Source organism: Peromyscus eremicus, chromosome 1, assembly GCF_949786415.1.
Source record: "Peromyscus eremicus chromosome 1, PerEre_H2_v1, whole genome shotgun sequence".
Lineage (NCBI taxonomy): Eukaryota > Metazoa > Chordata > Mammalia > Rodentia > Cricetidae > Peromyscus > Peromyscus eremicus.
Window position 1 is genome coordinate 124,797,009 of NC_081416.1, and position 15,175 is coordinate 124,812,183.

At 53.8% G+C, this 15,175-nt stretch overlaps 1 protein-coding gene across 1 annotated transcript in view; it reads right to left on the reverse strand.

The window, feature by feature from the left end:
• Positions 1 to 5,440: 5,440 nt before the first annotated feature.
• The window catches only part of Rgma (repulsive guidance molecule BMP co-receptor a), a 45,736-nt gene continuing 36,001 nt past the window's right edge, over positions 5,441 to 15,175 (reverse strand). Inside the window, exon 4 of the mRNA XM_059272992.1 lies at positions 5,441 to 8,001. Coding sequence (XP_059128975.1) covers positions 7,303 to 8,001 — 699 coding nt within the window. The 3' untranslated portion in view covers positions 5,441 to 7,302. The remainder of the gene's footprint in view (positions 8,002 to 15,175) is intronic.

Here is a 15,175-nt window from a genome sequence, read left to right on the forward strand (position 1 = left end):
AGAGCTGGAGTTAGAGGTAATTGTGAACTCCTTGACATGGGTACTGGAAACTGAACTCTGGTCCTCTGCAAGAGCAATCAATGCACGCTCTCACTACTGAGTGATTCTTGCAGCCCCATTAAGGCCTCAGACTTGTCCTGTTGCCTTGAGGGAGCGTTTCAGGGACTGCTGCTACTGGTCCCATTTCCAACTATCTTAATCCTTTAGACTCGTGTTCTTGGTGAGTTATCTCTTACCCCAAGATAGCTCATCATGTTGATAAACTGTCACAACCTCCCCCTTCTGTGACAGATGTCCTTTTCGCCAAAGTCCAATTCCCCAACAGTTTCTGAGCATATCTTAATTCTCCCCTGGCAAATCTTTTTGCCAGGACATTTTGATGTACCTGAAGGCCCAGTGAAGGACTCCAATCCCTTCAGGAGAGAGAGATGACAGAGGTGGTGTATGTTCGAATGTGGAAAAATCCTCCCAAGGTCCTCCTGAGGCAAGGACAAGGTGATGATGGACAGGCTGCTCACCTTGACCTTAGGAATCGGGCTGCCTGATTCCAGAAACACCCCTGTGCCACCACAACCATGCTTGCACGTGGCTGCCTGTAGCACACTCTGAAAGGTCCATTCTGCTGGATCATGGTACGGACACAGTATTGGAGGGAGGGGCGAGGAAAATGGCCATAGCTCTCATCTTAAGAAGTCCAGCAGAGGGCTGGAGAGATGGCTCAGCGGTTAAGAGCACTGGCTGTTCTTCCAGAGGTCTTGAGTTCAATTTCCAGCAACCACATGGTGGCTCACAACCATCTGTAATGAGATCCGGCACTCTCTTCTGGCTGGCAGGCAGAACACTGTTTGCATAATAAATAAGTAAATCTTAAAAAAAAAAAAAAAGAGCTCAGCAGGATGATGAAATGTGTGAAGGGAGAGTCGTGGACTCAGCTAGTGGGTGTTTTGGGTCAATAGAATAGGTGCTGGGTTGTTTTGTTTTGGGGTGTGTGTGTGTGTGTGTGTGTGTGTGTGAAAAGTTGAGAAGTCTTAGACTCCCTGATTAGAGGATAGGGTGCGGGTGGGTGGAGTGGGAATCTTCCCACGGACCCTGGCTAGAATGCCAAGATGTTTTTCATGTCTCACGAGGTTGTCAACCAATTAGACCAAAGAGATTTGCCTTCTGGACTGCACCTAAAAGATTAGCCTGTGGGAAAGGGCAGCGAGGAAAGTGTGGCACCTGCCTGGAACATCTAGCAGGAGACGACGGAGGCTCTCTAGAACCCGTGGGGTCTGGCCTGACCTGGTGACACTGGGTGGCATGTGTGTAGGTTTGCCTTGTGTCCCCCCCCACACACACACACTCATCATCCCCACATGTTTTCCCAAGCACCACTGCAGCAGAACCCCACCTTCACCGCCGGGTCTAGTCACCCCATGAGCAAATGGCTAGACCAGAACTGAGTGATCCAGGACCATGGGTCTGGTGTCTGTGCCTACTGGCTGGTGCTCCTCAATGGATCCTTAATGGACTTTGCTCTTTCTTTTTGAAATGCTGCCCTCTTTCCATCCCACACAGCCTAGTGTCTGTGGTGAAGCCCAGCTTTAGTGAACCACCTGCCTCTTCCCAAGCACCTGGCCTGAGGCTGCCTAAGCACGGGCCCCAAGATTTCTGCTGAAATATGGCCTTTGGGGTCTTCAGCCCTTTCTGCGAGCTGGGAGTGGCTCCACCCGTCTCTTATCCACCACAGCTGAGCAGGCAGCTTGTCCATCTACCCCCAGCACCCTTCCTGTGAGAACAGCTTGCCTTGGACATGTGCTCAGGGGAGTTTATGTTATTGAAATGAAAGTTCTCAGGGCGTGGCACTATCTCCACCCCGGTGCTCCAAGTCACACCCGGCGACAGTCCCTCTTTCTCTCCCAGCTCTGCCAACCCGTCTGGTGCGCTCCACACAAAGCCTGTCGTACCACACATCTCTCCGGTTCAGCCACCGCCTCGGAGCGGCCTTATGTGGTGGCACTGGCTTTGCCTTCCCGGGTGGCTTGTCTTTCCACGGACCCTGGCTAGAATGCCAAGATGTTTTTCATGTCTCACGAGGTTGTCAACCAGTTAGACCAAAGAGATTTGGTTGATGAGCCTGCGTGGCTCCCTGTGGCCTCAGAAGAAAACTTCAGGTAGGGCTGGGGATGTAGCTCCGTTGGTAGAAATGCTTGTGAGTACACACTAGGCCCCGGGTTCCACTCCCAGCACTGAATAAAGAGAGTGGTGCACACCTGTGATTCTATACTCAGGGAATGGAGGTGAGGGAGAGCTACAAGTTCAAGGTCATCCTCAGCTGCACATAGAGTTTGAGGCAATCAGGACTACAGAGACCATGTTTCAAAGGGGGTGAGGGGCACGACATGGGGACGACAGACCTACATTGTTTTTTTTTTCCCCAGCCCAGGAGACCTGCCATGCTCTAGCTGCTGTATCGTCTGATCCTGGGACTTCCATCTGTCCTTTCACTGCCCCGGAGTCACATTGGCTTCCTGCAAACCCTCGAGACCTCCCTCTGGGCTATGCGGCTCCAGGTCCAGAGCATCCTCTGCTCTTTGCAGAGCGCGCCTTCTTGATTCGTATTGCTCCAGAAGTTCATGCGGTTAGTCAGACTCGCCTTGCACGCCTCCTCACCTTTCCTTAGGAGGCCACTCACGATGAACCCGCTTCTTTCTTCCTGGGGTCTGCCACCACGGGTCATTAGATTTACCTGTTATCACTTACTGGTTTGTCTCCCCAGCGAGACTACAGGACTTGTCCCCACCGACAAGCGGAGTCATCAGATGAGTAAGTGCGTGCACCATTACCACTGGGACCTCTGCTTTTGGTGGATTTCCCCTGCTGTATCTCTGGGCCAGGTATTAGCTTAGTAGTTTTCCATATGACCTTGGGAGGTGGCTACATGGAATTCCATTTTACAGATCAGGAATCTAAGGCTAAAAAAAAAAAAAAAAATCCAAGGGAGACCACACAGCTAGCAGCAGGCAGAGCCCAGCTCCAACGCCAAGTCAGTCGGCTGTCCAAGCCCACATGCCACCCCTGCTCTGAGCCATGCTTGGGCATGACAGGCAGGCTCCAGTGCTGCCTGGGCCTCTGCCAGTGTGTTCTGATAATTATTCCTTCGCCACTTACCTACTCGGCTATCAGATTTCATTTATCAGCCCTTTTTGTTTTTACCCTTACAGATTCTGGCTTGTCAAACAAGAACTCTAAGACTTCTTTTACTCACTTGTTTTGGTTTAGGAGTTGAACCCAGGGACCTAATATCTCTCACTCGATAGGCAAGTGCTCCGACATTGAGCTACACACCCACCGCACCCCATCTGTGTTCTAGCCACACAGGCAGTTTGGGATGGGGCCGGAGAGGGTACTTCATGGATTATGCTAAAGTACTTGTGTATTCAGGCTGCCTGGCCCTCGGACAGAGTCTGCAGCAGACCGAGACTGCCATGCACAGGGAAGACAGATTCCAGAATACTTAGGCTTAAGGTGTTGGGCTCATACTCTTGAGACGCAAATTCCTCTGTTCCTGAGGGCAATGAGCAGTGTGGTATTTAGGAAAGAATTTTTGTGGGTTAAATTTAGGGGCCTGAAAAAATTCGAAGCCAAAAACATTTTTTTGGCAAGTGTCATATAGCATTTCCATCTGACGGAGAATGAGCAACTTTCTCCCTGTGTGCCTGGCTTTTCCACACTCTGTCCTGTGGGTGGCTGGTGCCAAGGGCCCTGCCACCCCTGTGCTGTTATTTATTTATTTATTTTTAGTAACATAGCCCACTAACCACTGAGGTGAAGGCCTCTGGATACTGACAATGAAGGAGGTATATTTAGCTCTTTCCTTGTAAATAATATACCTTTCATTGTTTCTTTAGGAGTCTATGTTTAAAAAAAAGAAATCAGAGCTCTTTAAAGTTCTCCTGTCACAGGTCTGGTGTTGGGGGTTGTGCGTGGGGTGGGCATAAATGCCCTTTCTGGATTTCTCCTCTTGCTGGCTGGCCTTGTCTCCTACCCTGGCTCTGTGGGCACCTCCCCTATGGGGAACAGATGAAGTCCTGAGTGAGCCTATGTTGTTGACATCAACACGGCCATGTCAAGGACCCCTTTGCCTCAGACTCATAGGAAAGGCAAAGCCTTCCTCTGGTCCACATGTGGAAGTTATGGGTCCAGAAAATCTTACCTGCAGCTTCCTCCTCCCAAATGCTTACAGCCTGAGGGTGCTCCCTGGTATGATAGAGCTGAAACTCCCTCATGCTCAGCTGTGTGAAATAAAGCTGCCTCTAACCCAGATGTATACAATAAACGCCGCTGTTGCTGCTTCCACCAGGGCACACGGCCCTCCTGAGCCCACCTTTTCCATGTGTCTGTAGTTTCTTCGTGCACCATCACCCCAATTAGGTCAACCCTTAAAGCAGGCAGGTCATCCTGTTTCTCATTGGGCGACAGTACCACTACTCAGTCACGGTGTCACTTTGCAAGTGGAACTCACCAACCCAGCCCTGTGGGATCGGTCCTTCTCGGTTTGTAGGGGAGGGAACAGGGGCTCCAGAGAGGTTAAATGACTTGCCCAGGGTCACTTACCTGACTTCAACCTGGCTTGTGCTGCTCTGGCTCATGGCATTTGGTACCAGGAGCAAAACAGACCAAGGTATGTGTCTTCGCTTTGCCCTTGCTAGGGCACAGTAAGTAGCAGGTGGGGACTTCTCAGCCAGTTCTTAATCTGTTATATGGTTTGAGTCCCTTGTCACTGACTCACTGGGTAGTTTTCCTTTCGTTTTCCGAGACAGGGTTTCTCTGTGTAGTCCTGGCTGTCCTGGAACTCACTCTGCAGACAGGGCTAGCCTCGAACTCAGAGATCCATCTGCCTCTGCCTCCCAAGTGCTGGGATTAAAGGTGTGCGCCACCACATTTTTTTTTTTTTAATGGATGACATGTCAGCAGTGGACCTGGTGGTACACAAGTCTCCTCAGTGGTCCTATTAGAGTATGTCACTGGGCCCCTAGGCTGGACACAGAAAGCATGCCGAAGAGGGTAAGAGCACTGAGTTGGGTCTGGGGCTCCGGGGCAATGCTGGCTGGATGAAGCCATTACGGACCTCAGACCAGCCCCTCTACATCTCCATCTCTGTCCTAGACGACAATCATAGCCCTCTTCATGTAGCATTGGTCTGCTCCAGTATTCCCAGAGCTAGGGAAACTGGACCAACCAAGCCCTCCTAACTGCCCAAGATAAGGAAGAAAACTAATCTCAGAGTCACAAAGGGCCACCATGGTGGCTAAGCAGCCACATCTCACATGTCACAACACTCGGGCACACGCTTGGGCCAAAGCACAGCCCACTTTGCTTTGGGAGACATCTACCGTCCAAGTCACCTCTCCATCCCCCACGGACCAAATTCCGTTTGGAAAACAAACTTCAACATCTCTTCTAAAAGAAAATAACAAAACAAAACAAAACAAACTTTACTTGCATTTAGCCATTAATAAATAATTTACAGTATGTACACGCAGTGATACTCCACACAGGTCGCAGACATGTGGACACAGTGAGGGGTCCCCACTTCCAAGCAGAACGTGATCAAACACAACCAAAATAAAGTGCTTCAACTTTTTTACTTCCAACATAGGGATACCTAAAAAACCAGCAGGGAAGAGGCGGGGCCGGGCTGACCCTTTCCAGCTACCCACGTGGTTTTGGCAGGGGTCAGGACCTCTGGGAGGGAGGGGCAGGTTCTGCAGCCTCCTGGCCAGTGTATGAGAGGTCCCTGGGGAGCAGCAGAGGGCTGCTGCATGGGGCTAGGGTGGGTTGCAGGGCCACCGGCTGGGTGGCCCATGGGGCCAGATGCGCCACCATGCTGGTCCCTTGGGGGGGCCTCTGGAACAGCAGCAGAGATGGGAATGGCTCTGGGCTCTGTGGAGGGGTGCTCCCCTTGAGCTGAAGGAAAGCTAGGCTCCCCATGGCAGGCCTCTGGCCATGTGGCCGGAGAGTTTCAAGAAGGTACTAGTGGAAGGAGACCCTGCTGGGGGAACCTGGTGCTGGGAGGTCTCTTAGACACTGTTCTTTCCACCAAGAAATCCAGGCAAGAGGGCTGGGGCGGGGAGTGGAGCTGCCGACCAGCAGTCAGGGAAGTGTAGGAGGCGGGTGAGGAGAGAGCAGGACAGGGCAGGCCAGCTGGCCCTGTCCACTGGCTCTGCTGCTCATGCCCTGAGGCCCCCAAGGCCCCTGCTGAGGGGCTCTTATACCCGCTAACAGGGTGGGGAGGCAATTGGGGGTGGGGAGCAGGAACCAAGGATCACTTCTCTGTTGAAACATTCAGAACCAAGCACTTTGATTTCTTAAGTGCAATGGGAGAGGGGCAGAGGGTGGAGCCGGAGATGGGGATCTGAGCCCATGAGTGGCCCTGCTTAGACCTCAAGCCAAAACATACCTTCCCTCCAACCCGGAGGCTCTGCAGGCTGGTGCCTGGGAACGGCGGCACCTCGAACTCACATCCACAGTAGCCGGACGCACGGGGAAATCTCTGTGTAACACTGGGGGGGGGGGGGGGGGAGGTACCAGGAGGGTGCAGCCTATTGGCCACAAGGTAACGTCCATTCGCCAAAGATGCCGAGCGAGGGCCCTCTGGGGATGTCATATTGCTAAGGAGGCCCTGCCTAGGGAAAGAACTGCTTTAGTCCCACTGACGTGGTGGCTTGGGGTGTCCCCACGGGCTTAAGTGTGTGCGAGTGTGCTTGTGTAACAGTGTGTGCGTGCGTATGTGGGGGGGGCACAAGAGGCCCCAGAGTAGGTGTGCAGCCATCAGCCGGGCCTGTCTCAGTGCATTGTGTGGGAGGGTGTGGGAGGAGCCGACTTTCCCAGTGTCTCTCTGGTAACGGGGGTGGGGCTTCAGCTTAGGGGGGGGGGCCTCTGGTTTGCACATTCACAAGGTGGGGGTGGGGTGGAGGGCGCTGCTCTCTCCCTCTCACAAAACTCTACCGTCACAAAAACACAGCACCAATGACCACAACCTTGTCGCGTGCACTAAGAGAGAGAGAGAGAGAGGAGAGCTGTCCCAGGCCCTGAGCCTCGGCCAAAACATTTGAGCATGGCTCGGCACCGGCCATCATCAGCCAGGGGCCACCTCTGTTGCTGAATGGTGCAGAGAACACGGGGGTCCTAGGGAGCCCACCTGCATCCTGTGGCTGACTCAAAAGGGCCCCCAGACAAAGGAGAGGCCAGGGGCGAGAGCCCAAGGCTCCCGTGCGGAGCCTGCCTCTCCCTCTGCATCCTCTGTGGCTGGCCAAATGTCTACCACAACGCGGGCAGCAGGGCCAGTGTGAAGGTGCCAAGGAGCACCCGGGGGGCCAAGGGGGACGCGGCGGCAGCCACAGCCCCTGGCAGCTCCCGAGTCCTTTCAAACAGGTGCAGTTTGTCCTTGTTGGAGTGGAGCACCTTGCCATCCTCCAAGGCATAGTAGGCGGCCAGCGTGAAGTTCACGTCCCCCGTTGTGAGGAGGTCGAAGACACAGGCCTGGTAGTACAGGTCTTCCACCGGCAGCTTCTCCTTGCACTTGGCCACGGCTGTCTCATACGGGAATGTCTCGGGGACCACAGGAGAGGGGCTGACAGCTGCCGGCCTCCGAGGGCCTTCGGCGTTGGCACGGAACGCCTGGAAGTCGATCTGCTGGTTGAGCGGGCAGCCCCGCAGGCAGAGGTAGAGGCCCTGGCTGTCACGGTCCTCCACGGCGTTGACCACCTCCTCGGGCATCCTGACAGCAAAGGTCAGGTAGCGGCCCACCTGGCGTACCACGATGGTGGTGCCGATGTACTTGGCCTGGATCTCCACGTGCTGGCCCGACACTTTCTCTGTGATCTTCAGGCTGTTGGCCCCATGCTTATCTCCGCCATTCTTGGAGCCGTCCGCAAAGGCGGACGGAAGTTCATCCATCTCCGCTTGGTACACTTTCTGGTCCACACACTCTTGGAAGTTCTTGAAGATAATAGTGAGCTATGGAGAAGGGGACAGAGGAGAGTGGATTAGGACTTGGGGAGATGTGCCTTAGAGGTTGTAGGGAACTGGGAGGCGCTGCGGACCCTCCATCCTCCATAGTGGTCACAGTTCAATACCAACCACACTGTTGGACACTTAGTATTTTCCTTCATAACTTTTTTTTTTTGTAATTGTTTTTTGTTTGTTTGTTTTTGAGACAGGGTTTCTCTTTGTAGCCCTGGCTGTCCTGGAACTCACAGAGATCCACCAGCCTCTGCCTCCCCAGTGTTAGGATTAAAGGCATGCGCCCACTGCCGCCTGGATTTTTTATTTATTTATTATTTTTTATTTTTATTTTTTGGTTTTTTGAGACAGGGTTTCTCTGTGTAGCTTTGCGCCTTTCCTGGAACTCACTTGGTAGCCCAGGCTGGCCTCGAACTCACAGAGATCCGCCTGACTCTGCCTCCCAAGTGCTGGGATTAAAGGCGTGCGACACCACCGCCCGGCTGGATTTTTTATTTTTAACATACTAAATTACTTAGAAAAACTTTAGTTCACTACCCTAATTAGACAAATCAGCTCATTCACTAGAGAGAGGTGAACCATAAAGATAAAATAAAAAATAAAGTTAAAATTAAAAGGTCCAATCGGAAATAAAAGGTCCTTAGTCCACTATGGTCAGGCTAAAATACTCCTCCCCCAAACATTAGACACGGATTCATTCCAACTCATGAGTGTGGCATACCAAGTGGGGCTCGGTAGATGTGACTGGGTTAAGGACGGCGGGTAGAGACATACTGGATTACCTGTGTGGGCCCAAGGATAACCACAAGTGTCCGCAGAATGAGACACGTGTTGAGGGAAACAGCCGAGAGGGGAGGCAATGTGATTAGGAAGTGGAGCTGAGGGAGGTGCAGCCACCAGTCAGGGGGCGCCAGCAGCACCAGATGCCAGAATGCTAGGAAGGGGCAGCCCTGTGGACACCGTGGTTAGCTTGCATGGAGCCAGCCCAGCAGCAGGCATTATGGAGGGAGGGCGGCAATGCTCGGAGAGATGAACGGGCAAAATCCGTGCAAGCGAGGACAGAGATCTTGGCTCCGAGGCAGTTTTGGGGGTCACCTCAAGCTGGGGAGGAGGAGGAATAGGGAAAGGATGAAAAAAAAAAAAAAATCCTGAGGCTTCAGGCTGTGGCTGCAGCTCCCACGCAGGCCAGAGCAGGGAGGTCATTTCCAAATGGAGCCTGTGGCCTACAGGTGAAGGGCTGGGCTGGGCTGCTTCAGGGGAGGCAGACGGTTGGGTAGGGCCAGTAGTAAGTGTCCTGAGGGCCCCAGACACGCCCTGTGTTCGGCATTCCAGGCACTGCAGTTATTATCCTTAGTCTCCTGTGGCATTCCAAGGGCAGGCGATACCCCCAATGTTACAGATGCTCAGAGAGCTGCAGTAACTTACCCAAGGTCACACAGCCACAGAAGGCAGGACTGGGATTAATTTTGGGGTTCTGACCTCTTGGACAGTGGTTCTCAACCTGTGGGTCGTGACCCCTCCACCAAACCTCTATCTCCAAAAAAAATTTGCTTTACAGTTCCTAACAGTAGCGACATGACAGTTTACGAGGTAGCAACGAAAATAATTTTATGGTTGGGGGGGTCACCACAACTTGGGGAACTGTCAAATGGTCGCGGCACCAGGAAGGTTGAGAACCGCTGCTGTAGGGTCTTTCGGCCACTGGCGCATAGGGTAGGAGAGGCTGGGCAGCTTGGGAAGGGGCCGAGTGTGATTTTTTCCTGCCTGTCACCCTGGTTGAGGTGTCCGGTTGTTTTCCAGGGAGGATACAAAGCTGGAGACACAAGAAGACTGTGAACAGGATGGCCCCCTCCTGCAGCTGCTGCTAGGAACCAACCGCTCAGCTGCGGGAGGAGGTGGGATGGGGAACCGGGTACCACGAGGGCAGTGCCCATCTGAGGGCAACCAAAACCCGGAAACCCAGCCTGAAGCCATGGAGGGAGGTGGCACATGGGCGAGGTGACACCCAGAGTTGCGGGGGCTCGCTGTCACCCCTCCAACCCTTGTGCTATCCCTTCCCAGGCTCAGTTACCATTCTCCTCTCTGTAGAACGACGCTCACTCCTCATGGAGAGGGGCCTGGCTAGCTAGCTGATGGGACTCCAGGGGGACACTGCCCCCACTTCTACCCCAGACGATCTGCTGGTTTAAGGGACCCAAGGAAGGGAAGCAGGTTGCTGAGGGCACATGGGGCTTGGCTGAGGCTGGATGCTCTCTACCTGGCTGCTCAGGAGGTACGTGTGGCAGCAGAAGGGCCATGATGACAGCCTCAGAAGGCTCACAGGGTCAAGGGCAAGAATCCTGGGGGTGCTAAGGGAATCTCTGGCCCAGTAAGTGTAAGGACCAGAAACCAGAACCATTCTGGTGGGGACCATAAGTAAATGAGTCCAAGAACCTAGGCTCAAGAGCCACAGAAAGGCCAGATGTGAGGACTGGGGGAGGCAGACAGTGCCTGGATGCAGCCCCAGATGACCACAGCTGCAAAGAGCCTAGGAGGCCCAGGCAAGCAGAGTGTCCTCGGGCCAGAGCAGTGGAACCTAGTGGCTTCTGAGCACTCGGGCTGAACAGGCTGACAAGTATTCAGAGCTGCTGGAGGAGGGAGTCCATTGTTCTGTGGGTCCCTCATGCTAACCAGGTAGTAAATGGTGGCAGCCAGGGGTCCTGGGACCTGAGAAGACACAGAGCCCTGTCGTCACCCTGTGCCATAGGCCCACAGGCAGGAGCGGTGAAGGGACATTAGTAGGGTCATTAGTCAGGCTCCATGTGACTCTTAGGGGCTAGGGTACTCTGGCTTTTGGGGGTTGGGTGGGTTCCTTACTCTATAGAAATACTAAAAATCAAACCAAAATGATAACAACAAAACTCTAAACAATATCCACCCCACCTCCAATCAATCAACTAACCCAAACCCCAAATTTCTATTCCAACGTCTTTTAGATTCTATGTGTAGAATACAGTCTGGACTAGATCATATTAATATCTTCCTTCTGACTTTAAAAGAACCAAGAACCTTCCCGTGGCTATGTTACCTCGGGTTCAGGGTGGGGTGCACCTAGTATGAGGAGAGACTGGCCCCCTCCTACTGCCTTGTGAGAGAAAGACTCGGGAGGCCTGAGTCTCCAGAGTGTGAGCCCTGTAGGCACTGGCTACACCGCTTCCTAAGCACAGGACTCCATTTCCTGTTTCCCTCCCCAGGGCTCCGGTTTCCAGCATGCACAGGGATGTCAAAGGAGGCTGGAGCCTGTCCCTGCTGCAGAGCCGTAAGCCTTGGACCACAAGACCATGAAGCAGTTCTCCTGTCCCTGACCTAAGAAAATCCGACTTCATATGGTCCGCCCGGCTTCCCCTTTTCTTCCCGGCCAACAGCTTGTCCACTGTGGTGTGGAGGCACCTGCAGGGATGAAGGAGGCCCAGCCAGGGTGGTCTGGGAAGTGGGTGGGCCTGCCACTGGAGGGATGGCAGGGTGAGGGACGCAAGGCCACACAGACATGGGGAAGGGGGCTCCCGCCTGCCAAGTGTCATCACTGAACAGGAAAGGCTGGTTTGGCTCGAACCGCCCTCTCTCATGGAGACGGCCTCCTGGAAGGCTGACAGGCTTGCCTGACTCCCTGGCACTTGTGCCAAGGAAGCAACCACAAGTAACAACACGAAGGGGGCCTGTCGACAGCCTGGCGGCCGGCTGCCAACCCACCATGCATGGATGACTCTCTGCCTTTGGTATCCGCCTTCTCAAGGGGGCCCCCGGACTTCTCAGTGCCTCCCCAACATATACACGAGAGAGAGAGAGAGAGAGAGAGAGAGAGAGAGAGAGAGAGAGAGAGAGAGAGAGCGAGAGAGAGAGACAGAGACAGAGACACAGAGAGAGACAGACAGACAGAGAGACAGAGAGAGAGAGAAAGAGAATAAATACGTGATGTAACAGGCTTCTGAGTGCTAGGGGGAAATAAACAAGGCTAAAGAAGGTGGGGGAGGTAGAGAGCAGAGTTCCTGCCCTCAGAGCCTCAGTTTTCCTTGCCTATGAAGTGGGCACCACCAGCCAAACTGGGAAGAGGCAGTGGAGTGGGATGCTGACTGACAAGTCTGTCCTTCTGTAGAAAACCCTTTCTCTACTGCCCTTGAAGATAAAGGGAGGGGCCAGGAGGGCTAATGGCGGTGCCCTGGGAACGTACAACGGCCCCGGGTGAGGCAGTGTGTATGTGGGGCCAGACTTCCTGCACGCAGCTTCCACAACAGAGGGTGAGCAAGGCCACCAGGTTGGGGCTAGGCTGCTTCTGGGAAGTAGAGGAGGGGGCGCAGGGGGAGGGTGGACACGGCTGGAGCTGGAGTCTAGGCTATGGTGAGAGTAGGTCCCCAGAGACTATACTGCTTTGGGGGTGAAAGTCTCTTCCGTCCCTTGCTTCCCTATGTTCCCCATCCCTTGGCTGTCATCAGAGACTTTCACTGTCATCTGGAGCCAGCTAAGAGCCGACCCTCCCAGTTCCCCCAGGAGTGCCAGAGCCAAAGCATGCTGCTGCCCTAGCACCCTGTGTTGGGCTGTTGGCATGAGGCAGGAGCTGCCAGCAGGGAGGACATAGCGTGGCACTAGGAGGTGGGATCAGAGTGGCGGGATCAGAAAGCACGCACACACACACACACACACACACACACACACTCGCGGAGCCAGAGGCTCCATGAACAAGCAGAATGCCAGGGCCGTGGAAACTGGCCACTGAGGTAAGCTCATCTGGGGCCCACAAGGCTCCCGGTCTGGTCTGAGCCTTGAGTTTGGCTTGGCTACAGATACCAACACGGTCACTGTCTGGTGTTTGGCAGCCAGGCTGATGGGGTCTGAGAGCTCTCTGCCTGCTGAGATCAAAGGTCTGGGTCACAGAGGAAGGAGGACTGGTCTCGGCAAGCTCTGCCGCACAACCCCATACCATTCTGGAAACCTCCATGCTGGTCTAGGTAGGGAAGGCCTCCCGCTCTTGCTCAGGCCGTTCTTTGGTGCCAAGAGGCCTGCATCAAGGCTGAATGAGATCGGACCTCTGAAAGGTGTCGAACGAAGCACAGGAGCAAACGGACAATTAATTCCCTAGCCTTGCGGACAGCACTACCGTGTTGAGCGCTGGGGTCTAGGTGTACCCCAGCCCGGTGTTTAAAGGCCAGTCACGCTGCCTCACAGTACACCGCCTACGTTCCAAGGCGGCAGAATCCAGGCCCAGCCTCCTTCATCACACACCGATCTGTGTTTGGGCTCTGTTGTCACACTGGGTGATGACACCTTCTTAGGTCAAGAGGAGCAGCAGCTACCTTGGTCCTCATCCCTCATGCCTTATATCCTCAGGTCTCCCTGAGGACCTAGATGCCAGCCCTCAGGAGCCCACAGCCTGGGGCAGGGGGACTACTGGGTCTATTCCAAAGCTGTGTTTGTTGCTGCATTTAGAAGCTGCCGCCTCAGGCTCCCAACATTCATTTACCTTGGCTCTGGGGAAGGAGGGTGGTGAGCAGCTGAACGCTACAGGAAGGTGTTTGGATCCTTGCCTGGGGCACCCTGAAGTCTTCTGAGGAGCAGGAGGGTGTGTGTGTGTGTGTGTGTGTGTGTGTGTGTGGGTGTGTGTGTGTGGGTGGGTGGTGCTCTGGCCTCGCTGACCTCTAGGCATCATGATCTAGTACTCTGAAAGCTGGTAGGGCAACCATGGTGAAGACCCATCTGTTTCCTACCCACCAGGAGGGCCCAGAAAGAGAACTCCTTTGGTAGGTCAGGGCCACCAGAGCAGAAGGAAGTGGTGGCGATGGAGCATTTTTTTTCTGGCTGCCAGGTCACCTCACTGTCCTCTTCTAGGGTGTGGCAGGGAGAGAAGAAACAGAAACAGCCTTGTGCGCCAGCCTGGCCCAGCCTAACATGTGGTCTTCCAACACATTCCTCCTGGGGAAATAGACCCACTGTCTCCTAGCCAGCCTGGAAGCCCCAGGGGGCTCTGGTAACGGGGCTGGCAGCACAGAGGCCAGGCACTGAGGAGGGCAGACATGTCCCCACTGCCTGACAGCACTCTCCCCTCACCTTGATATCTTTCTTACCTCCTGGCAAGTCTGAGGTCACTGGATGCACTCCCCTCTCCCGGCAGAAGGAAGCAGGGGACAGAGAATCTGGGTTTGGCAAGGACGGAGAATCTGGGGTTGGTAGGAGTATCTCTCTGCCTGGGAAATGGGGCCACGTCTCTTAGATGTTTCAGGCACTGGCTTGGGAGCAGGACTTGAGACCTGCCACCCAGACAGGGAGCCCTCCTTGGAGTGGAGAATGAGTGCGGTCTTTAGCTGGCTCCACGGCAGTGGAGAACATTCCAGGGTCAGGAGTTTTGGGTGGGGAAGTCCCTTTGCCTCCTGGGACCTCCTGTTCGGTCAAAAGGAGCTACAATAGCCAGACAGGGCTGGCCCCAAGGAGGAGGAGAGAGGGCTTCTGGATGACCCCTGGAGTACTCTGTTAGGCTGGTCCATACTCCATTCTGTCTTCCCCCATTCCAGGCACTCAAGGCTCTCTTCGCCTCTCAGGGTCCAGATAAGTCAAGGAGACACAGGGCCGAACTCCACCCAGTAGTTTAGGCTGTTCATCTATCCCATCCCACAGCCCTGGCCTCTGAACCTACATAAAAACTATTGAATGATCTGTTTGTCTCTTTTTTATTTTTGATACAACGTCTCACATAGTCCAGACTGCTTTCAAATTCATTATGTAGGGTAACCTTGAACTAACAATACTTCTGCTCTATTTCCTAAGTCCTGGGATTACAGGGACGTGCCACCATATCTAGTTCTATGTGGTGCTGGGGACTGAATGCTGAATCTAACGACTGTATCACATCCCCAGACTCCACTGAGGGCTTAAAAAAAAAAAACAAAACCAAAAAAAACCAACCAAACAAACAAAAACAACCAACCAACAACAACCAAAAAAAAAAAAAAAAGAAAGTCCAACCCCATCGCTCATCGAAGTGGTCCAACCAGCCAGGAGGCGTGCATGCATCCTGGAGGAGGGATGCAGAGAGCAGTACTCTCACCTTCTACAGCTGCTGCATTTATAAATGTAGCCGCAGAGGTGGCAAGGCCACTGGTCCAGAGAGAGGAACACAGACCAGACTCCTCTGATTGGATTT